At 37.4% G+C, this 23,694-nt stretch overlaps 3 protein-coding genes across 11 annotated transcripts; 2 read left to right on the top strand and 1 right to left on the bottom strand.

Annotated features, from left to right (window-relative positions):
* The first annotated feature begins 8,508 nt into the window (after positions 1 to 8,508).
* LOC133721417 (uncharacterized) lies at positions 8,509 to 21,236 on the top strand. 7 transcript variants are annotated; one of them, XM_062148029.1, is made up of 6 exons: positions 9,117 to 9,127; positions 18,622 to 18,675; positions 19,333 to 19,457; positions 20,376 to 20,551; positions 20,650 to 20,714; positions 20,920 to 21,236. In XM_062148029.1, the coding sequence occupies exons 4-6, from the start codon at positions 20,407 to 20,409 to the stop codon at positions 20,986 to 20,988; spliced, it is 279 nt and encodes a 92-aa protein (XP_062004013.1). In that variant the 5' UTR covers positions 9,117 to 9,127; positions 18,622 to 18,675; positions 19,333 to 19,457; positions 20,376 to 20,406; the 3' UTR covers positions 20,989 to 21,236. The 7 variants fall into 7 exon arrangements, with proteins under 7 accessions (XP_062004009.1, XP_062004013.1, XP_062004007.1 ...); XM_062148023.1 differs by lacking the exon at positions 9,117 to 9,127 and having other exon boundaries at positions 18,607 to 18,675; positions 20,398 to 20,551; XM_062148024.1 differs by lacking the exon at positions 9,117 to 9,127 and having other exon boundaries at positions 18,607 to 18,675; positions 20,402 to 20,551.
* LOC133722141 (uncharacterized) lies at positions 10,292 to 17,472 on the top strand. 2 transcript variants are annotated; one of them, XM_062148966.1, is made up of 15 exons: positions 10,292 to 10,672; positions 11,106 to 11,245; positions 11,622 to 11,800; positions 12,234 to 12,284; positions 13,115 to 13,171; positions 13,608 to 13,728; positions 14,140 to 14,206; positions 14,351 to 14,392; positions 14,940 to 15,045; positions 15,142 to 15,252; positions 15,625 to 15,696; positions 15,784 to 15,885; positions 16,001 to 16,047; positions 16,275 to 16,302; positions 16,995 to 17,472. In XM_062148966.1, exons 2-15 carry the CDS (start codon positions 11,227 to 11,229, stop codon positions 17,100 to 17,102), a joined length of 1,110 nt encoding a protein of 369 aa, XP_062004950.1. In that variant the 5' UTR covers positions 10,292 to 10,672; positions 11,106 to 11,226; the 3' UTR covers positions 17,103 to 17,472. The 2 variants fall into 2 exon arrangements, with proteins under 2 accessions (XP_062004950.1, XP_062004949.1); XM_062148965.1 differs by having other exon boundaries at positions 10,293 to 10,672; positions 11,152 to 11,245.
* A 333-nt stretch (positions 21,237 to 21,569) lies between the features above and the next one.
* Positions 21,570 to 23,607, bottom strand: LOC133721416 (uncharacterized). Of its 2 annotated transcripts, none has more exons than XM_062148022.1 (3): positions 23,339 to 23,607; positions 23,211 to 23,266; positions 21,570 to 22,380 (listed from the first exon to the last, which is right to left on the bottom strand). In XM_062148022.1, exons 1-3 carry the CDS (start codon positions 23,419 to 23,421, stop codon positions 21,713 to 21,715), a joined length of 807 nt encoding a protein of 268 aa, XP_062004006.1. In that variant the 5' UTR covers positions 23,422 to 23,607; the 3' UTR covers positions 21,570 to 21,712. The 2 variants fall into 2 exon arrangements, with proteins under 2 accessions (XP_062004006.1, XP_062004005.1); XM_062148021.1 differs by having other exon boundaries at positions 21,570 to 22,506; positions 23,339 to 23,606.
* Between the last annotated feature and the right edge of the window lie 87 nt (positions 23,608 to 23,694).

The raw sequence follows: 23,694 nt of genomic DNA on the forward strand, positions 1-23,694 counted from the left end.
ATACCTTTGAGGCGACTGACATCGAGAATATGGACGGCGTGACTCGGAAGATTTTTTTTCTTTCTTCGCTATAATTCTCGCGCAAAAAGAAAAAAGGGGGCATTGTGGGAGTAAAAGTATTCGAGAAAGATTTTTGGGCACAGCAAGGGAAAATGCCATTAAGGAAGGAGAATCCCACTAAGGCATGAATATCGAGTTGGACGAAACACAATCCCCTCAAGGAGTATGGGATCCCCTAGAGGTGAGTTTAGTTGACGTGAGACACAATCCCCTCTAGAAGGAGAGGATTCCCTCGAGGTGGATTTAGTTGAGGTGAGACACAATCCCCTCAAGGAGGAGAGGATTCCTTCGGGGTGGATTTAGTTGAGGCAAGATACAATTCCCTCGAGGTGGATATGGGTACAGCAGAATCGGTCAACGGATCGATCTGTTCAGCTGATCTAAAGTCCCAAGTACTCGGAAGCACTTCCCCACGATGCCAAAGGAGTGACGTTGTGGATCCACTCGTGCATGAATTGCGGATCAAGCTTGCCACTATGCTCACCAATCGAAATATCCGGTCAGGCTCACCTATAAATGCTTGGAGAATTAAACTTTCGAGGTAAGCAATCACCTCCAAAATACACCCATCACACCTCAAGCTCTTACTAACTTAAGCATCGGAGTACCTTTTGTAGGTATCCCCACCCATTTCCTTTCAGAAGCTGAGAACGCCGAGCTCAAAATCCAACTCCGAGGATCATCACCCAGTTCCTGGAACGCGAAGCCCCCACTCCTGCTCCAGTTAGAAGAAGTAGGTGAGGAGACTTTCCGTGGAATTTTTTCGCACCAACACCAATAATATGGATCTACCTACTTGTTATATCTAAACAGATAAGAAGATAATGGTAGTACCCACAATGGTACATATAAATAGACCTGCTCATTATACAATAAAAAACGTAGAGGTAACGGGGATCCTCAATTGGTACTATGCCGGAGGTGTTGAGAATCGGTCAATATGTGAAGTCGAAAAACCACAAATAAGCACAGCACACCAAGAGAAAAAACCACAAAGATACGAGCACAAGAACACAGATTTAAGGTGGTTCAGCAAAACTTTTGCCTACGTCCACGGGGCAGAAAACGATCTTCCACTATATTTATAATGGGTACAACCAGAAAGAATAAGAAAACAAGGACTCTCTCTTCTCTTCCTATCTCTCCCTTCTTTGCCCTCTCTCACTCTCTAACTCCGAGAATGGAATACACTTTGCTCTCTGTCTTTGTGATGAAAAACCTAGAGCATAACCCCTCCTTATATAGCCATAAGGATATCAGCTTTCTTCACCGATTAGGAAACTTATTCCTATTGGTGGTAGGCAATTATGCTTTCTCCTTCTCTGTAATCAACAAGGATTACAGGTAATCCAACATCAATAAGGATTTTCCTTCCTCATTGGAACTCCATTCATCAGTAGGAATCCAAAACCTACTGGGTAAACAATTCTCATACTCTAAGACAATTGTCTTAGGAAATACTCATGGGCTGGAACCCAACAATCTCCCCCTCCAGACCATGAGGGAGGAATACCAGCGTGACTCCATTACTGGGAGTCCGCCCGAGCTGACTTGATGCAGAACTTCATGTTTGGAGCATGTAGCTCCCCCTGACCAGGCTCCCCCTGATCGAATAACCCATCACCATGTCCCTCCTGGTGGAACAACTCTTGACCATCTTCTTCCTGGTCAGAAAACTCATCATTGGAAAAGGAAATTAGGGACTTCTTTTCCAGATCACCTTTCTTCCTTATATGGCCTTCGCTGTGGCGCCATATGTGTGAAGAAGTATCACCCATTGCACTCAAGTCATCTCTGCATACCAAGTTATGTGTCTTGTACAGGGAATGACAAAGTTCTCCTTTAGCAACATCCAACGACCCGTTTGTAAGCGTCCACTTTCCATCACCAATATATTGGTGGAAACCTTGTCTATCAAGAGCACTTGAAGACAATATGTTGACACGCAAATCAGAAACGTGCTTCACATCCTTCAATGTCATTTGGTAACCAAGATTAGTCTCGATGCAGATATCTCCCATTCCTGAAATCTTGGAGTAGCTTGTATTGCCCATCTTTAACATCCCAAAGTTGCGTGCTTCGTATGTAGAAAAAAACTCCAAGTTGGAAGTAACATGACAACTTGCACCGGTATCCACGAACCAATCGTGACCCTTGTCACCAACATATAGACATTCTTGAACTGTAAGAACATCTCCTGAGATAATGTCAGCATCTCCATTATTTTGGTAGTTGCCTTTCTTTTTGTCCTGTTTCCACTTTCGACACATCCGCTTCATGTGGCCCGTATTGCCACAATAGTGACACTTGCCACTAAACCCTCGACCTGAATTCTTGTCTTTACCCATTGTGACAAGGAGCTTTCCTTGTCCATTGTCTATACCCACAACTTTCCTTCTTGTTTCTTCGTTAAGCATGTTATCCTTAACGGTATCCATAGACAATACTCCATCAGACGCAGAATTACTTACGGTCACCATGAAAGTTTCCCAACTTTCCTTCATTCTTGGCGTCCACGTCACCCAATTTGAGTGGGTGAGTTTGATCATTGTGCTATTTGTTCCTTCCATTCTGACAACACCGAACCTACCGATTCAAACCTTGAATTTCCCAGACGAGCCTGAGCTCTGATACCACTTGTTGAGAATCGGTCAATATGTGAAGTCGAAAAACCACAAATAAGCACAGCACACCAAGAGAAACAACCACAAAGATACGAGCACAAGAACACAGATTTAAGGTGGTTCAGCAAAACTTTTGCCTACGTCCACCGGGCAGAAAACGATCTTCCACTATATTTATAATGGGTACAACCAGAAAGAATAAGAAAACAAGGACTCTCTCTTCTCTTCCTATCTCTCCCTTCTTTGCCCTCTCTCACTCTCTAACTCCGAGAATGGAATACACTTTGCTCTCTGTCTTTGTGATGAAAAACCTAGAGCAGAACCCCTCCTTATATAGCCATAAGGATATCAGCTTTCTTCACCGATTAGGAAACATATTACTATTGGTGGTAGGCAATTATGCTTTCTCCTTCTCTGTAATCAACAAGGATTACAAGTAATCCAACATCAATAAGGATTTTCCTTCCTCATTGGAACTCCATTCATCAGTAGGAATCCAAAACCTACTGGGTAAACAATTCTCATACTCTAAGACAATTGTCTTAGGAAATACTCATGGGCTGGAACCCAACAGGAGGCGCTAGAAATCTAAGTTTCTAATACAAGGAAAATTATTGTAATTAGACAAAAAAACTATATATATATATATATATATTATAAATTATTTTTTTAAGAGTGTTATAAATTACTAACTAGAGTCTAAGTAAATGCGTGCTCACCTAAGGGACAGTTTTTAAGGGACTGTGAGGGACAAGTGAAAATAAATGCACAATTTTAAGTTGTTATAATTTCTGCTTTTATATTTAATACATGTGGTTGAGATGTATTTGTCCCTCACAGTCCCTTAAAACTGTCCCTTAAGTGAGCAAATCTGATAGGGTAAAAAATTAGAGTCTTAAGATAATCTCATGTACTCATGTAACAATATATATGAAGTATGTGCACTGTAAAATACCATTTCCATTTTTTTTTTTAAGAAATTGGCTTACCAATTAAATATCTTATTCCCTTTTCTTTTCTTTTGGGAAATTACAAAAATCAAAGGTTTTGGGCCCAAGTCAGAAGGCCCAAAAGGCCTTTGTTACCGTTGGATAATCGCGTGGAGTTTACGAGCAACTGACCCAATAGGCGTGTCTATCTTTATATATAAAGCGAAGGCCAAAGTACTGTTTATAGTTGGTCAAATTTTTGAACTTCCAATTTTGCCCTTAGACAATTTGAATAATGCCCAACAAATCATCTGGCCTTTTTTTTTTTTTAAAGGTTTTAGTATGATGATATTTTCTCATTACATTACTTTTAATATCTTTTTTAAAATTCTCAAATTGCCTATAACCAATTTTCTTGCCCAACATATCATCACGCACCAAAGAAATTTTGTTACTAGGGTCATTATTTTGTTAATTTTGAACAAATTTTAAAGAAAAAACCACTGAAAGAATTAGAGATGACATTAAAAAAAATACGGTAATTTTGCTTATACGTTTTTATTTCACCATGAGAAAAAAAAATTGCACGCAGTAAGATTATATCAAGCAAAGTTTTTTTTTATTTTTATTTTTATCAAAATTAACAAATATCAAAATAAACGAATATAAGTGTGAGTGTATAAATTGTCATAAAATTATATCGAACACACCTAAATGATAAAAAAGACGGTTTGCATGTGAGAGCACAGTCCTTCCCGCGTGCGAGAAGGCTAGTATAATAGAAATCAAACCTTCCCGGGTTTCGTCAATCACGATCACAATTTCTACCTCTCTCTCTCTCTTTCTCTCTCAACTCTGTCCATCGTTTCCCGATCTAGATACCCACGAAATCCTAATTTTGGTTTCTGTAATTTTCGCTCTGAAATTGCTTCAATTCTCCCTCCATCGTTTCCGTCTGTGAAACCCAGTAAACCCTAACTCGTATCCTCAATAATTTCGCTCTGAAATTGCAGATTCAACAAGGATGAGACTGGTGCAAAGTAGTGTGAGAAAGGCCAAGTCTTTCAAAAAGCAAAAACTGGATCTTGATAAGAAGAAGAAGAAGAAGAGGGCTCAAATTCAACTCGAGATGTTCTCACTGGATGAGTTGATGCTTAATGATCTGGATTTAATCTTCTCTTCCGATGAGTTATTGGTTGATGATGAGGAGTTTGTCTTTTCTGATCTGGAATTGATGTTCTCAGAGGATGAGTTATTGCTTGATCTGACACCGTTTGAGAACGATGGGCAGATTCTAGGGGCAGAGGAGATTGATAATCTCATGGCTTTTGGTGATGAGTCCTTGAATACCGATACTGATAACCCATCAATTGATGATGCCCGGCTTGAGAACGAGGAGGAGGAAGAGGAGATCGAGTATTAACATTTTCATGGCTTGTTTTGATGAATGGGTTGCTAATGAAGATCCAATTGATGATGTTACAATCTAATGGAGCCATTCTTCGACTTTCGGCCGGCAACTATTCTTGGTGCCCTGTTCAAAAGTTCTTCCATGACTAAATGGATTACCACTTACATAACCCACTAATAGGATATTAAAAAAAAAAAACTTAAAAAATGTTTAAGGAAAACTGAATTGGGAGAGAATTGAGTCATACTTTTATTGATAATAGGGGCCTCTTTATATAAAGGATTACAAGACATAGAATCAGAGTTGTACAAAGAAAGATAATCGTACAATTAATCGGATATCTATGAATATCTCCAAGAATATCTCTAATTCAAAACCCTATTACAACTAGTTCAAGTAATCTAGAGTTTGGGCTAGACACATATTCTGGATTTACTTGAACAAATTTTTTTAAAAAAATCTATGCCTCGCCTGCCAGGCACGCAATTATAGTATAACCGAAAAATAGAACATTTCAGAAAGCTCCTAAAAACATTCATTACACACACTAGAGTTGAAAATAAAAGGTAAAGAAAATTAAAATACGGCAAACTCCTTCCCCTTAGAGTTGGAGTCACCAGCATTAACCAAATCCTCATTCATATTTTTCCTAACCTTAGAGGTCTTCTTCTTCTCATTACCTGCATCCTTTGCTTTCTTTCCTTTCTAAGTAGTACCATAGGGCATCTTGTTTTGACTACCAACAGGAAACCCATGTTTCTTCTTGTTTGCCTTGACCATAGTGGGTTCTAGGGTGATAACCCCATTGTTGTAGCATCAATATTGCGCTTGGCAATGCCAAGCTTAGCCTTGGTTTTTTCGATCAAGGAGAAATTTTGGCTTATTATTTTCTCATGTTCCATCATGTATTTTCTCATTATTTTTTTTAATAAAATATAATGAAGGAACGACTGAACAAGTAGGCATTTTAGTTCATTGAGTTTTGATTTTCGGATGTCATGTTCATTTTGGCGTGTTGTTGCTCAGTGCACTGCTGCACTGCCTGAGGACAAGCCGCGATATGTTATGGTGCTAGTGACTTGTCATTTCAGTTAGTGTTCTTAAAGAGTTGTTACTTCTTTTTGTTTTGGCCAAGTCATGATACTTTCTTGCACTTCTTTTCAGGGCGTTGGTTATCCATTGGACATTGTAGTTTGCATGCAGTGCTTTAGGTGCTGACATGTACGTATGACTGTGTTTATCCAAGACGTACTGCTCGCTTTGGCACAGCTCTTATACCTGAGGTAACTTCTAAAATGTGATCAACACCTTAACATCTTCATTAATTAATGTAGATAGGTAGGCATGCAGTTCAACTCTAGTAACTAGTTAACATAAGTAACTAATCAGGAATATGTATGTACTGGAATATGTATGTACTTAGGTATGCACTTCTACTTGAGTGAGTAGTTAAAATAATTAGCTAATCAGGAACCATTACATCTACGAGACTGGACATAGTTCTATATTTCAGCTTATTACAACTGTGGCATCATATATGCATATGGATAGCCAATCCAAGTGTTCTTTTATTGCGTTCCTTCATATGGTATCTCATACAAATGCAAATTAAAGATCGCTTGCTCATTCTTTATATTTATACATACATACATATTTATATTTCTTTTGGACACTTCCATTTCATATATTATTTGATATACCTTGTTGGACATAGAGCGGAGAAATTTGATGAAGTTTATTTTACATGCATGTCTTAACTTTCGGTGTAACTGCCAATACTTGGATAGTGCAAAATATAGTTAGCTTCACACTAACCATAAATCATATATCTTGACATACTGGCCAAAAAGATTAGAATTTGAAAAAAAAAAAAAAAACCTTGAGGGCCCCGCTCTGCTAGCATGCACCAAACCATAACTCTAAGGACTAGTTTTTCCGTCTCAATTCTCACTACAAATCTCCACAGAATGAAGTCATCGACATCTCCAGAAGAGCTGGGGGATCACAACATCGAGCAAAAGTAGTCCTTCCTGATTGCGAGACCTCTGGCACCACAACCCGCTACTCTGAATGACCTACGATGCTTTCTTAGACGTGTTTGTGTTTTGGACAGAGGATTCAATATCCAGGAACACGCATACAATCGTTTTGTTTTCGATCTCCTAGAGGATCGAAACAAGGTTTTGAGCGGTGAACCATGGCGGTTCAACCAAGCTCCAGTTGTCCTACAGGAATATGACGGCATTACATCTCTACACACTGTCCGACTGAACTCCTTCTATTTTTGGGCTTGTATAACCAATATCCGACCATTGTTTAAGGTACGTGACACCATTGAAGATGTTGCTTCTGTTACTAGGAAATTCATTGAACTGGATGAAAAACGTTTTGAGAATCTGGGCCAAGTATGAGTTAGGGTTTCACATGAAATCTCTAAGCATTTTTTTTTCTCAAGAAAACCTTAAAGCTAGGCCTAAATGTGGAAACATAGATTTCTTTCTTCTTTGAGAACCTTGTGGGGTAATGCAATTTCTGAAGGATATCGTTGTTCTGTGACTGATGGTAGAGTTGTGTTCAGTGGGATGAATAATACTGTTGATAAGAGGCTAGAGATTGCCGGTCCATCTTTCTGTTCACTACCAACAAGTTTGTGAACGGTGCTTTCAAGTTTTAAGGCATACAAACCCTAATCGGTGGACGCAAGCTAGCCTACTGTGCTGTGTGAAAAAAAAAAAATGCGCTCAAAAGCTAGTACAAATAATTCACTTGGATAACCCCAGTTGAGAGCATGTGCCTATTGAGAAATTTGCATCGGTTCAAGAATCTATGATAACCAAATGAGGCAGGCCAACTTCACTAGCCTCCTCCCCAAAGAAGCTGAAAATACTGTTGCCAGAACTGTTTAATAAATCGATGCATATAGATACGCCTACAAAAAAGTTGAAGCTGCCAGAGTTCACTAACAAGTTCTCTGCTAAGTCTTTTAGCATGGTCGAGGCTCTAGGAAGCATTTTGGTGCCTAAGGAAGCTGTGCATGAGGAGAAAGCTTAACCAAAGAAGAGAAAGGGAAGGCCACTTCCAAGAACAAAAATCCCCCAAATTCAAAGAAGGTAGCTGAAGCACAAGAACTTTGCCAACTTATCTTACAAAGCCTCTGAGCCCTAGTTTGAAGGGCAAGTACAAAATTTAAGTTTATTTTTTGTAATAAGTGAGCATTGAATGTTTTAACGAATGATGCTTTTCATATATACCACTATTGTTAATTGCCTGTGTACGTTTATGGTAATAGAAAGGTATGCAACATGCTACTCTGACTTAAGTTAATTGAGAAATTGTTGTGATTTAATTAAAAAATATATCGACCAAAAAGAAAAATGAAATCGACCTCAAATCCAATTGACAACCGAGACTAGAGCCTTCCGATCGATATCAAACAATACTGTAACTCTCCTAATTCTTATTTAGTAATTTTAAAGGCCCCAAAACGAAGGCAAATTAAACCCAACTGACCTCTAATCGGGTCATGGGCCTTGCCCCAGTTCCTTCTCCTTTTGCTTTTGATTCTCTCTGGTTTTCCCAAGTAGCTCAAAAGCCCTAAACCTCTGGATTCACTTGAGCAGCAACACCCAATCGCCTCAGGTACCATCTGGGTTTTTCGCTTTTCGTATAAATCTGTGATGTGATCTTTCAATTCATGAAATTGAAATTGAAATTGAAATTGATGGTGAATTTGCATCTCATTTCGTTTTGGGTATTGAAATTTGCCGATACCGTGATTCTAGTTGTTCATGCTCTTGATTTCTGGTTCTAATGTATACTTTTAATATCGAAAGTTTCAATCTTGGATCGTTCTCTTCAGACTATGAAGGGTTCCATGTCTGCATTAGAATGATAAATAACCACTGAGCAATTTGATAAAAAAAGAACTTTTGATTGTGAAGCTGCTGTTACTTGTTGACAGCGACGTAGCCACTACTAGGGCTGTAGCCCAAGAGAAAATTTGGGCCAAAATCTGCCAAGTAGGGGTCTGTTCCTAAGCATTGTTCATATCGACAGTCAAATGACGCTTTTGTCCAAGCTGTGAGATAGCATCGACTGCCCATCCCCTTTTCTTCTGCTATTTCGTTTCAGAGAGAGAGAGAGAGTCGAGTAGAGTCAAGGTTTCAAATTTCGGTTTCGGTTTCGATTTCGGTACTTCAAATTTAAGGAAATTTCGGAGAAAGTTTCGATTTCGGTGGAAATTTCGGTTAAAAATAAAGAAATCAAATTAATTGCATTTATAAAATGATATTTTTGAATGAAACTTTTACATAGACTAAACTAACCTATAATAAACCTATTTACAATGTAACATCTCTAAAATTATACATTTATAATAGAATTATGATATTTTATATGGACGAGATTGTTAAACTAGTGTTTTTATCTATGTGTATTGATAATGTGTTGTATATTGATAATGTAAATATGATTTACTTTTTTTAATAATTAGAAAATTACAAGGGGGTGGGGCAGGGCACGTAAAACCAAAACCTCGTGAATGAAAATGAATGAGTACAACAAAATGAATATAAAAGCTACTACGATGTGGTTCGATCTAGCTGATTGAACTGCTTTCATTTAGTATCATACAATACTGCTCCCAAGTACATGAATTTTGGAAATGATTTTCGTACTTCATCACATGGTTATTGTATGTGTACGTGTTGTTCCCTTTCCACATGCAATCCATATATCGGATATTGTGGAATTATCTAATATGATGTTATAGTGTATGAAAGCATACAATATTTGAGACGAAGCAAAAAGGAAATCATGTTATGGTTGGAGCATTCAACTTTGTAGCAGATAAAAACAAAAAAGTTTTTTGTTGTATTCAACTTGATTGCAAAAAAAAAAAAAAAAAAAAATCAAAATTTCATATTTTCTCTATAAAAGTGTGAAGTAAAAATTCATTGTAGGTGACAAAAAAATTTAACAGAAATTTTAGAGAAATTTCGGACAAAATTTCGGTGTGAATTTTTAAATATATATTGTGTGTGTATATATTTCGGAAATTAAGAATTTCGTGGAAATGTACGGAAAATTTCGGAAAATTTCGGGAAACTTCTGACGGAAATGATATAGCATATGAATTTCGTTTCGGTACTTCAAAATTACGGAAATTTCGGCAGTTTCGGAGAAATTTAAAACCTTGGAGTAGACAAGGTAGCCTTCGAAAAACCCTACCATCAATCGCTTATTTTGATTCGGGTTCAAATAGTTTTCCTTTGCTGCGGCTTTATCTTCAATCTGTTTTGAGGGATTTGATTGTGTGGGGATTTGATTGTGCAGGTACGCGTGGACCAAAGTCAAACTTTACCAAGGCCCAATATTTCCTCAAAAGTATTATTTTCCATATAATAAACCAGCATCCCCCAGTGACTAGTCCGCGGATTTTCCACTCTTGGAAACCAAGAATAATAGAATTTAAGGAAACAAGAAGAACAAGGCGCAGCCGGCACAACACGACGCCGTTCGCCGCCGCTCCTATCACCACAGCATTTCCTTCTCCTTCTCTTCGTCTCTGTTTCGTTTACTATTGCCGCCGCTCTCATTTGACCGCTTCACCTTTCACTCAACTTTTTCCGATGGCGCTTCGTTTCGAGGTAGGGTTTCAAACTCCATTTCAATCTTTTTTTTTGCTTGAATTGGAATGCTTTGCTTTACTTTCATGCCAATACTCGCAATTAGTTTTTCCATGGTGATATGAATTCATGAGCAGATGATAATTGATTGTAATGTCTGTTTGTTCTTGAATTTTACTTGTTTAAGTTTACTGCATTGGTAATAATAGGCTGTTTTCGTTTCGGTGTGAATAGTTATTATGAGGCTGTGTTTCTCTTTGGACTGAATTACTAGTATGAACATTGTGTATATAAAGCAAGTCTATTGAGAGATGTAGATTCTCGAGAGACAGTAAAAATGAAGATATTTATGTATATATGATTGCAAATGTGGACTATATATGCAGATTTTCAATGTATGGTTAGAGAATGTGTACTATATACTATGAACGGATGCATGCGTATTTGTTTGTAGCTGTTTTGCTGATTTTAGAACTTGGTTCGCTGTTTTTTAACTGAAGGTTTTGGGGAGGTTCAATCGTGCTCGTGCAGCTCAACTCACACTCCCTCACTTTGTATGTCAGACTCCTCTTTTCATGCCTGTTGGAACACAAGGTTAGTGTTTGTTTCAACTCACTGACATTTGGGTAGCAATTAGACGTTATTCCTTTCTGGTTTCTCTATATAATGCAATATACATTACTAGATTGGTTGTTTATGTCTATATCCTACTTCTTTTTCTTAGCTAAGTTTTGATGTTCAATAGACTTCGTTTAATGGTTACATTCTTGTTCAGTCATCAATAAGAGTATAAGACATAACAATCTATGTGCCTACACACATTTTTCACTTAAACTATTTGTGCCAGCATGTGTGCTAAGTTTCTAGTTTATTTGTATTAATAAACTTGTCTTGGTAATAATACATGTTCACGTGCATATGTGCAATTATTTAGGAATATATGGTATGGATAAGGTTTTGTTGGTTTCAGGAACTATAAAAGGGTTGGCAACTGACCAGCTTGAGGAGATTGGTTGCCAAATAATTCTTGGGAATACATATCATTTGGCACTTCGACCTACCTCTGAGCTTATTGACGAGATGGGAGGTCTCCACAAATTTATGAACTGGCCAAGAGCGCTGCTTACTGATTCTGGTGGCTTTCAGATGGTTATTTTCCCAATATTGCATTGTCCATTAATCATCTGATGTGCTTATTTCTCAAGTATACTGCTTTTCAGTATTTTCGTACTTTGACCATGTTCATGAAACTATTTATGACCCACATCCAACAAATTTTTTTGTTGTCCTAAATAAATTCCTCGGATTCCCCCAAATTTCTTTATGTTTTGTTGTACAGGCTTGTTGGTATAGACATGTTTACTAGATGTATTGTACTGTATGTTATACAATTAGCTCTCCTTCATTTAAGCATGTCACATTTGCCATGTATTGTACTTTAGAGTTTCTTGATAATTCTTTTAGCTCAATTGATGAACTCATAATATGCTTGCAGTTGTTTTCTTCTTTAGAATCTCAGTGTTCTTTTCATGGAATCATGTGTTTATTTATATCTTACATTTAATTTTGCTACTGCATTCAGGTATCCTTATTGCATTTAGCTGACATCACTGAGGAGGGTGTAACATTTCAGGTTATATTCTCCTTTGATAGTCCAAATTCTAGTACATGTGTTTTGGAACCTTACTGTATTTGTCATGCGGCTCATGTTGAGGTTATAGATTTTTTTTTTTTTTTTTTTTTTTTTAGAGAACTCTTTTGGCGTTGAAGATTAACAAACAAGTCATCTCCAACGCTCTTCTTTTGTGAACAAAGGGATAAAATAAAAGATTACAGCAACAAAGAAAATTGAGATAAGAAAGTAGGAATTGGCATAAGCGTCCTATAGGGGGGGTGTTGAGTCACCTTTTTGTGGTTAAGAGTTATTATATTATTTTGATTGCATGGGAAGTGTTGAACTCAACAACTGATGGACATGAAGATGCCTGTATGCTTAACCTAGTGTTTCCTTTTTTTATTAATCACATGACTACTGTTTCTTCCAACGCTTCTTCATTTTTGAATGGCACAGTTTTAAAGGCCTATAACCTGCTCTCTCTCTCTCTCTCTGTGAACTCAGTTCTAACAATTCTTAGACAAATGGTAAATGATACAACTATTTCGTCCACTTCATCTTGTTTTGTTTTATTTGTAAATGTGGTTGCTTTATTTGAGGGATGGGTTGTTATAGAGTACTAAACAGATGGTTGTGAAATGTGTTATACTCTTATGTCGAATCTTGTAAGAAAATATTTCTTCCTATAATCGTGTGTCGGCACAGCATAGATGGGTGATGCGACAAAAGTGATGCTTTATTTATTGTTAATGCTGAATTACTTTTGATTTCTACTTCAGTGATTTGTGCTGTTTTTATGGATATTGTTAATTTGATTATTCCTTAACTGGATTAATTTCCCTTATCAGTCACCGGTCGATGGAAAGCCAATGCTCTTGACACCTGAGGAATCAATTCAAGTCCAAGTAGGTGCACTTAATTTATTTTGTTCTTGATAATCTATTTATTTTCTTTAATTACCGCAGTCTTCTCCTGGATGTGATACTTATACTATACCAGTTAGTGTGAAGTGTGCATTAAAATTTTGGGAGATATATGAATTTAGGGGCCTGTATTTTATTTTGTGACTTTACCAAATAAAGGAGCAGATTTGTGGTCATTGCCCCTTTGCAGAATGTTTTGTTCCCTATATCTGCAATGTTTAATGAAAGAGCTTCTATCAGTTGTTCTGGGTGTCTGTGTAAAATTGAATTTAATCTTTAGAAAATTTTGGTACCCTCTAAAGTACTGCAATCTAACATAAATCAAAGCTTACAAGATATGGTGTCCAGTTGAAGCATTGATATTCTTACTGAGTGCCTCCCTTTATGTTCTCTAATGCACATTCAATGATCTGTGCAGAATAGAATTGGAGCAGATATTATAATGGCCCTTGATGATGTAGTGAGAACCACCATCACTGGTCCAAGAATTGAGGAGGCCATGTATCGTACTCTACGATGGATTGACAGATGTATAGCAGGTGATCATATACAGCATTGATTGTCTCTTATGTTTCTTGTACATTTACTCTTAAACAGTTTACAGGAAGGTTATTAGATATATCTATGTTAACTGACATATATCTGCCATAAGTGCCTAGGGTACCTAGAAAATCTTCCTCATGCATAAAAGCTTAGACAATTTTGCGAATGCAATGTTTGTTTGATTAGGTGAAAACCCTGTAATGAAGGAACAATATGATGGGTAATTAGTGAGTTTCCAACAATTACAATATCATGTTTAGGTTGGTTTCTCTAGTAGAGTCATGCTATATGTTATGCTTCTATGGCAACCTTCCTTGTGATATCTTTATATTATTGATCTTCTCCATTTTAATACTCCTGAGTCAAGTACGTAGCATAGTTTTTATCTGCATAGCTTTTGGTAACAGCTCATACAAGACCGAGCGAGCAGAACTTATTTGGTATTGTTCAAGGTGGCTTAGATCCTGTACTAAGGTGAGTTTTAATTGATCTCCATGCATTGTTTTGATCTTTTTATGCCTTTTTTTTATTTATTTATAATTATTCTTCTATTCCTGATACTGATATGACTTCTTCAACACATTATGTTATGCCATAACTTATGTCTTATGGGATCAGGGATATATGCGTCAGAGGCTTAGTAGAACGGAATTTGCCTGGGTATGTGTATTACATGTTTATAATAATAGTAGCAATACATCTGATATAAAAATTAAAGCATAATACATTATCAAGTGCATCCCATGCTACAAAAATACCATACACATTTGCATATTTAAGGATAGTATCATTAGTTGAGACAATGCTATCAATGGTTGTCAAGTTTGGAAAAATGGCATGTTCTCTGTTTCTTTCTCACAGGCTGAAACAAACTCTTCTCATTATGCCTTTATTTAACTTTGTAGCTTCATACACTCTGCAGACTAAGCAACTATTTACACTTGTCCTAATAATAATCAAGGGATTTGGGAACTTTCATTTGGAAAATCGAAAGTTGTTTGTACGATTTTTTCTTCGATCTCGTCTGCAGTTAATGTGTTATCAATCTGTAACATGCATTTCTATACTGCTGTCTATCCTAAATCCAGTTGTCAGTTAAATCCTTTTGTATTGTCATAATTCACGACGTAACACTGCATGCACTTCAGTTTTACGTCAGTGGTCTTGTTACTGATCGTGCAAACTTGATATTTTACTTGTATTGCAGCTATGCCATAGGCGGTCTTGCGGGTGGCGAAAGTAAGGATTCATTTTGGCGTGTTGTTGCTCAGTGCACTGCTGCACTGCCTGAGGACAAGCCGCGATATGTTATGGTGCTAGTGACTTGTCATTTCAATTGGTGTTCTTAAAGAGTTGTTACTTCTTTTTGTTTTGGCCAAGTCATGATACTTTCTTGCACTTCTTTTCAGGGCGTTGGTTATCCATTGGACATTGTAGTTTGCAGTGCTTTAGGTGCTGACATGTATGACTGTGTTTATCCAACACGTACTGCTCGCTTTGGCACAGCTCTTATACCTGAGGTAACTTCTAAAATGTGATCAACACCTTAACATCTTCATTAATTAATATAGATAGGTAGGCGTGCAGTTCAACTCTAGTAACTAGTTAACATAAGTAACTAATCAAGAATATGTATGTACTTAGGTATGCACTTCTACTTGAGTGAGTAGTTAAAATAATTAGCTAATCAGGAACCATTACATCTATGAGACTGGACTTAGTTCTATATTTCAGCTTATTACAACTGTGGCATCATATATGCATATGGATAGCCAATCCAAGTGTTCTTTTATTGCGTTCCTTTATATGGTATCTCATACAAATGCAAAAGCACCCAATTTTTGTTTAAATGTGGATGCATAAGTCTTGTGATGCTTAAATGCCTTTTGCAGGGAGTGCTGAAGCTGAAGCACAAAGCTATGGCTGAGGATACCCGCCCTATCGATCCTACATGTGCTTGTATGGTTAGTATAAATTTACTAGCACTGACTTGAAATATTAGTGCATATTGATGCATGTATAACTGCTTCATCCTATTTCTTCAACTGTAGGTATGCAAGAATTATACTAGAGCTTACATTCATTGCCTAGTTACAAAAGATGCTATGGGATCTCAGCTTCTGTCATATCACAACCTGTATTACATGCTAAAGGTTCGGATATACTGTTTTGCTTATTTATTGAGTTTTTACTATATTGGTGCTATAGTTGTATTCCTGTACAGAACTAAACCTCTTTCTTTCTTTTGTTATTTTTCTCCTAATGCAGCTAAGTAGAGATCTACACTCATCAATAATCCAAGGAACATTTCCAGAGTATGTTTAATGCTTTACTGTTTTAACCTTAGTCCTTTATCTGTTGTACTATAGAAATCCATTATTTTCTGCATGGCACTGTGAGCAAAATAAAAAAAAATAAAAAATTTGTTCTGTCTGCAATCTAGAAGTTTAGTACATCTTATTTTAGATCAGTGATGGACTTTCTTCTGTTGAGTATGCTTTTCCAACTGGTCTTCTCACTGGTACTGATTATCTTTTTGTAGGTTTATATGCAACTTTCTGCAAACAATGGTATTTCCTTCAGAACTGGCCCTTTATGCCTCTCTCTCTCTCTCTATATATATATATATATATTTATTTATTTGTGTGTATGACTACTTGGTTATGTTTAACCTGTGAAATTTGGGCAGACTGAAATGTAAATGATTATATATCTAAAGTGCACCATAAACAAAAACCAGTATTCTCATGAAAGATTTCAAAAGAATAGCTGGAAAACTCCATAGTAGGAACAATTTTGAAGACTCATTGGACTCTTCTTGTTTTCTACTAATGGTAGATACTTTTTACTAATTTAAATTAGTAAAAAGTATCTACCATAAGTTGCCAAGCTTACTGCAGTTAAATAAATTTATGTCCAACCAACCCTACTTTTCAATCAAATCAATATTCATATGAAGGACTATAAAGGGGAATGTAAAACCTTATTTGTTGTGTGAACCATTTTGAGAATCAGTACCCTTCTAGTCTTTAGAATAATACAGGTCCCGGCTATTGGTAGCACTATCATATTAAATCCCAGCATAGCCTTATAGGACATTTTTATATTTTTATATTATACCACATGCTTGCCAAGATTTTGCATTATAGTTCTTGTGCCAGAGTCTTGTCCTTTTGTTATCCTTATTTCTTTTTCAAGGAGCCACTTGGTGTAATCTCTACTGCACACTGGTAAAATGTTTCATGTTCTTATTGTCATGTAGTTTCCTAAAGGAGATGTCCCGGAATGGGTCTGCAATGCCATGGAGGTTGCTGGAATTGACATCTCTTCCTGCTGTACTCCATTTTCTTCATCCCAAGATTCAGATTAGAAGTGTACACACAACTGAGGTAGTCTTATACAAATTTTGATGCAAGAGCGGTTATTTGAGCCAAAAACACGAGAAAGGTTGATACCTAACAAATGTAGACTAGGTGAGGGGAGAGCGTAGATCATGTTTCCCTTATTCTGTTTCACTAGAAACCATAGGATAATCTTCTCTGGCAATTTTGGGGATCCATTGACTAAAACACGCTGCAGAAAGGAAACAAATCGCAAGAGATACTGTTGGCAATTCTTTTTGGAATAGGAGATCCTTCAATTTTTGTTGTCTTCACTGCTTGTAAGAACAATACAAAATGCAATTAACAAATGATTCGGCTAGTTTTGAAAAGATCGCTTGCTCATTCTTTATACATACATTTCTTTTGGACACTTCCATTTCATATATTATTTGATATACCTTGTTGGACATGGAGCGGAGAAATTTGATGAAGTTTATTTTACATGCGTGTCTTAACTTTCGGTGTAACTGCCAATACTTGGATAGTGCCAAATATAGTTAGCTTCACACTAACCATAAATCATATATCTTGACATACTGGCCAAAAAGATTAGAATTTGAAAAGAAAAAAAAAAAAATCTTGAGGGCCCCGCTCTGCTAGCATGCACCAAACCATAACTCAAAGGACTAGTTTTTCCGTCTCAATTCTCACTACAGATATCCACAGAATGAAGTCATCGACATCTCCAGAAGAGCTGGGGGGTCTCAACGTCGAGCAAAAGTAGTCCTTCCTGATTGCGAGACCTCTGGCACCACAACCCGCTACTCTGAATGACCTACGATGCTTTCTTAGGCGTGTTTGTGTTTTGGACAGAGGATTCAAAATCCAGGAACACTCATACTATCGTTTTGTTTTCGATCTCCTAGAGGATCGAAACAAGGTTTTGAGCGGTGAACCATGGCGGTTCAACCAAGCTCCAGTTGTCCTACAGGAATATGACGGCATTACATCTCTACACACTGTCCGACTGAACTCCCTCTATTTTTGGGCTCGTATAACCAATATCCGACCATTGTTTAAGATACGTGACACCATTGAAGATGTTGCTTCTGTTACTAGGAAATTCATTGAACTGGATGAAAAACGTTTTGAGAATCTGGGCCAAGTATGAGTTAGGGTTTCACATGAAATCTCTAAGAATTTTTTTTTTTCTCAAGAAAACCTTAAAGCTAGGCCTAAATGTGGAAACATAGATTTCTTTCTTCTTTGAGAACCCTGTGGGGTAATGCAATTTCTGAAGGATATCGTTGTTCTGTGACTGATGGTAGAGTTGTGTTCAGTGGGATGAATAATACTGTTGATAAGAGGCTAGAGATTGCCGGTCCATCTTTCTGTTCACTACCAACAAGTTTGTGAACGGTGTGCTTTCAAGTTTTAAGGCATACATACAAACCCTAATCTTGCCTTACTACTAGGGCTGTAGCCCAAGAGAAAATTTGGGCCAAAATCTGCCAAGTAGGGGTCTGTGGTTCATATCGACAGTCAAATGACGCTTTTGCCCATCCCCTTTTCTTCTGCTATTTCGTTTCAGAGAGAGAGAGAGAGAGTCGAGCAGACAAGGTAGCCTTCGAAAAACCCTACCATCAATCGCTTATTTTGATTCGGGTTCAAGTAGTTTTCCTTTGCTACGGCTTTATCTTCAATCTGTTTTGAGGGATTTGATTGTGTGGTTAGTGGCTAAATGAAGGAATAGGAAAAATGAAATCTTGATTATGGGTTTTGATTTAATTCCGATGATATGTAGTAGAGGAGACCAAGTTTGCTCCTTTTCCATTATAAACTTGGAGGAGGATTGAACTCGCTTCTTTGCTTTTGGTTGTCGAGCTGCCAAACTGGCCTTTAGGGTTCTGGGTTTTGATTATTTTGGAATCCCTTCTTTAATTCTATGTTACCTGAAACTATCTCCCATTTTTATGAAATTTTGAGGCTGTTTCTGTTTATTTATTGTCCAAATTGAAATGTTTTGCATAGTATATTGAGGAAATGGACTACACCAGTGCTTGCTGCAATTATATCAAAAATGACAATGGTAGCTAAACCAAAATGTGTACTCAATTTGGATTACATGGAACTTGGGATAAGCTAACAAAAAAATGGAAATTATATCTTTCATTATTGTAAATTATTACCAATAACAAATCCCGTGGCAAAGTGCGGGTGCCATTCCTAGTATATACTGATGCTTCTCTGCTGTCGGTCGAAAACTCCCACTCCCAGTCTCAAGACTCTCCCCGTCTTCCGCTGTCCCGAGCTTGGTTCAGCCTTCCAGGCTCCAGCCGTGAGTCCTGGCCCTCCGCCACCTCCACTGCGTCTCTGCGACTTCTTCAATCCCTGAGTCTCAGGTAAACACCTTAAACTGATTAGCGATTACCCATGCTGAATTGCTGATGATGTTTGATAATTCATAATTGGGAATGGGTTGTCCGGATTCGTGATCTTTGGTGTTTAGGGTGAGGTCGAAACTTGGTGATGTTTGATAATTGGGAATGGCCATGGGTTGTCCAGATTCGTTTGCTTATCGTGTTTGATTCAATTGATTGTTTGGTGATGATGTTTAAACTTGGTGATGTTTGGTGTTTAGGGAATGGGTTGTCCACTTGTCGTTTGCTTAACATGTTTGGTGATGATGTTTAAACTTGATGATCTTTTTTTTCTTTTTTTTTTGTATGGAAACAATTAGCCCAACCTCCGAGAATTCCTGTTTACGTCCCTGCTTGTTAAATGTGTAATCTTTTGCTGAATTTTTGTTAGAGGGAAGGCCGAGCCATTGGTACTGTTAGTTTGTTAGTTTTCGGTTCTCTGTAGCTTGTTTATGTTTAATTGTGAATAGAATTTTCTAGGAAGATTCATTGCTTCCCTTCGCTTCGTCTAATTGCATTTGTCAATGGCCAGCAGTGCTGATTGCTATCGACCACCGCCAACAGTGTTTCCGTTGTTATTACTACCAATCATCACTATCGTTTCCCATTTGTGTCTTTGGCTCCTAGGTTTAACCTATACATCTGTAATTGAGCTATCGCGTGCTTGGTGTTATTCTAGTTTCAGTTAAACAATTACCGGTCATACAAGATTCTGTTTCTTTAGGGTCAGTTTTTTGATAGATTACTAGGAGTGAATCAGTATTTTGAGGGGTCAAGTTGTATTTGATGAGGCAGTAGCTGCTTGGATAGAAAATATTTACTTTCCTTAGAATTTTCTTTCAAATTCTGGGATTTTTATATATAAATTTGCTTTAATCATATTTGTTAACTATGATATAGTCTAATTTATTTTGAGGAAAAGCCAGAGAAAATGCCACTGGGGCTAATAATGGGGCTAGGAAGGGCATTTCGTCGAAAGCGAACGGCATCCCTTGACATTCTTTCCCCCAAACGAGCCCCAAGGAACTTTTACAAGGGGAAGAACTGCAAGCCCACTGGTTTCCACACCCGAAAAGGTTTGCTATCTTTCCATTTTGACAATGCTCTCATTTACTTTTCCAAGGATACATGTTTACCACTTGACATGTTTCCTAAATTGCTCAAAATTTTGCAGGTGGATATGTTGTGGTGCAGGACAAACTACCCAACTATGTAGTCCCTGATTTAGCTGACTTCAAGGTGGGTATATTTCTTTCCTTTTTTTCTGAATCATATTTGGTGTGTGCATTCTGTTATCCATAAATTAGACCTTGATGCAATCTGCAGCACTGCTAAAACCCACACTCCAACTATTCTTTAAAAGAAACATTCGACTCTGAAATCAGTTAACTACTCCTGAATCATACAAGTACATGTAAATCACTTTTTCCTTTGTTGCATGCAGCTCAAACCATATGTATCTCAGTGCCCCAAAGAGGTCAAGACTGCAGAGACAGCCGAATCAACTAAATAGGCAAATGAGTGGCAATTATCTGAGCTTTCCTTTATTGTTGTAATAGAAAATTAAGCTAGTCATGTTCATGGATTTTGTTTTGGTTTTGTTTTGTTTTGTTTTTTTTATCTTAACTGTACAAGATTAGTGGGTCTGATCAATGTAGACGTTCTTGCTTGGAGGTGTGAGCCTCGACACTTTTCAAGTAATAAGCTTCCTTGGTTTAAGCATTGCTTGATATTTATTCAATTAGAAGATAACTGGACTCATTTGTACTGTAAAATGCTTGGTGTTTCTTTAGGAAATCCCTGATAGTCAGATAGTAGTGTTTGTTCTGAATATTCAAAAAACTTCAGGACTGCTATGGTTCACTATTCCCTTCTGGTCTTGCTTCAAGCCATGTTTCTTTTGAGAAAGTATAAATTTGAGGAAAGGAATATAAAAAAAGAAAGCCTATGGAATATGATAGTCAACTTTTTGGCCTTGCTAGGTTCCGAAAATGGTGGTTTGGCATTGCATATGAGATTTTGTTTTCATGTCCTGATAACCCTTGGGCAGAATATTACTCATACTACAAGGAGTGTGAATAACACGACTGACAATTAAATGCCTTGAAAGCTTTGATCTATATTTATTTTTGGGTTCTATTTGAAGGAATCTCTGTCCTCCCTAACTACAACAAGCATTCAATCAAAAAACAAAAATAAATACAAGAACTTACACATTCGTTTTAAAATTCAACTATTTAGCGCTTTTGTGCTTTCCTCCGCCTAGACTGTGTCTTCTGCCATTTCTTTTTCGGAACTAGTTTGCTCTTCGGTTTCAGCTTCAACTCAGGCGAGAACTTATAATTTGGATCTCTCATGCGTGCTTGTATATCCTTGAAGAACTGCATATTTAATTTCTTAGGCCCCCCATGCCTCAGCTCTGCATATTCTGGTCCTGAAACTATATTTTCAAATGCTCCTATTAGAATATCTAGGTCACTCATGACTTCCCATACATTAACATATCTCCCGTCTGGCCCTTTCTTCAACTTTTTCAATGCATTCTCAACTGCAATTTTCCTGGCTTGCTTTCCAGGTGAAAGCTCCTCTGGTTCTTGTTCTGCTTTTAATAATTCTGAGATTGTCCGATACTTTGATGTTTCCTCAAATTCAAACAGCTTATCTATGTATTTGTCACTGCTCTCATTTGGGTAGGCTTCAGTAGGAATATCATCGTCATCATCACCTTCACTACCAGTCCACAGAGACTTCTCCTCATCACTTCCAGACCAAACACTTGTCAACTCATCACTATCATCGGCATCGATCAGGTCAGAGTGCTCCCTTGCCTGCTGTTTAACTTTTTGGATCTCTTCTTCCAGATGACCCCTTTTATCCTTTCCATCATCTTTCTCATCTTCACTACCTGTCCATAAACAATCGTCTTCCTTAATTTCTTTCTTCCAGGCTTTCCTGAAATCCTTGTCACCAGGTTTTCCATTGCCAAAAAGATCATAATATTTACGATCACCACGAGCATATGATCGTGAAGCTACAAGATGCAATAGTCACAGGTATGAGGCACATAAAGTCAAATGCATGTCGTATAAAGTTATCTCTTTAACATTTATTTCTAGTTTTCAGCCAAGGAAGCTAAAAAAATTTCTTCAGCAAGGCACTGGGAGAAAAGCCCTACATATAGTTCAATATTCCAACTTGTTTTACAATAATTCAAATCCATCTGAAACCACATAATGATGAAAGGAAGTAATAGTTATAATGAATAGATGAGAAAATGAAACTAGAAATCTTGCTTTCAATGTTTCCTTATAAACAACTCAGGCTAATGGAATGAGTCCTCAAGCAGCAATCCGAAGTGCACACACTCAAGGAAGCCCAGCAAAAGATCAATTGTAAATCCAACAGCCCTTTTTTGTATTGGACACAGATTGAATCCATACAAAGAAGTTGACATGGAAATGTGACGGTTTTATGCAATAAACTAAATATGAGAGGGAGCAAAACAGAAGGAAAAGAAGAAGAAGAAGAAGAGACTGACAGATAGACCTTTTTGTAGATATGTATGCTGCATAGTTTTACCATGAATATGTATATCCAAACCAAACACCAAATACTTTTAAACACATACAATATGTGTGTGTGGAAGTGATAAAGTATTAACTTTGGGGTGTAGATAAACTTGTTGGGAGTTGACACAAATATGCATAGCATTGGTTTCAAGAAATGGAAGCTAACCTTGAAAACTTGGAGATAACCCACAGGGAGCAGCAGAATCAGATGGGTATTCTAATCTGAAAGAGGAAACAGTTACTTGAGAAGTTTAAAGCAACGACAATCTATAAATTGAAAAGACCCAGAGTGACCTTGGAAGCAGCAGTGAAGGCTGCATTTGGACTTTGCAAAGATAAGAATTGAGGGAAATAAAGGAACGGAGCCTCCGAGCCATTAGCTTTCTGAAAATTGCAGATCTGATGACGATGGAGAACTGGACAAGTGCAAGGAACACACAAGAAGCAACGTGGTGGTCTGGAGGATAACCCGCTTAGGAACAAGACGAAACTATCTGAGACGAAAGAGGTTTAGGGGTTTGTTTTTTCTTTTTCGATTACAAAGTGAGGTTTAGGAACCCCCCTGGCCAGTTAGATAACCCGCTTTGCTGCGGTTCTTTTTGTTCGGGAAGTGAAATTCATACTTTATGTTTTTTTGTAATTTAAATTTT

Source organism: Rosa rugosa, chromosome 7 (assembly GCF_958449725.1).
Source record: "Rosa rugosa chromosome 7, drRosRugo1.1, whole genome shotgun sequence".
Taxonomy (NCBI): Eukaryota; Viridiplantae; Streptophyta; class Magnoliopsida; order Rosales; family Rosaceae; genus Rosa; species Rosa rugosa.

Coding starts and splice junctions, on each gene's coding strand:
- LOC133721416 (XM_062148021.1), bottom strand. CDS start 23,421: ATGGCTCGGAGGCTCCGTTCCTTTATTTCCCTCAATTCTTATCTTTGC. Junction 23,267..23,338: donor CCTTCACTGCTGCTTCCAAG/GTCACTCTGGGT, acceptor TTCCTCTTTCAG/ATTAGAATACCCATCTGATT. Junction 22,507..23,210: donor GTTATCTCCAAGTTTTCAAG/GTTAGCTTCCAT, acceptor TGCATCTTGTAG/CTTCACGATCATATGCTCGT.
- LOC133721417 (XM_062148025.1), top strand. CDS start 20,407: ATGCCACTGGGGCTAATAATGGGGCTAGGAAGGGCATTTCGTCGAAAG. Junction 20,552..20,649: donor TGGTTTCCACACCCGAAAAG/GTTTGCTATCTT, acceptor AAAATTTTGCAG/GTGGATATGTTGTGGTGCAG. Junction 20,715..20,919: donor CTGATTTAGCTGACTTCAAG/GTGGGTATATTT, acceptor TGTTGCATGCAG/CTCAAACCATATGTATCTCA.
- LOC133722141 (XM_062148965.1), top strand. Junction 15,886..16,000: donor ACCTGTATTACATGCTAAAG/GTTCGGATATAC, acceptor CTCCTAATGCAG/CTAAGTAGAGATCTACACTC. Junction 16,048..16,274: donor ATCCAAGGAACATTTCCAGA/GTATGTTTAATG, acceptor ATCTTTTTGTAG/GTTTATATGCAACTTTCTGC.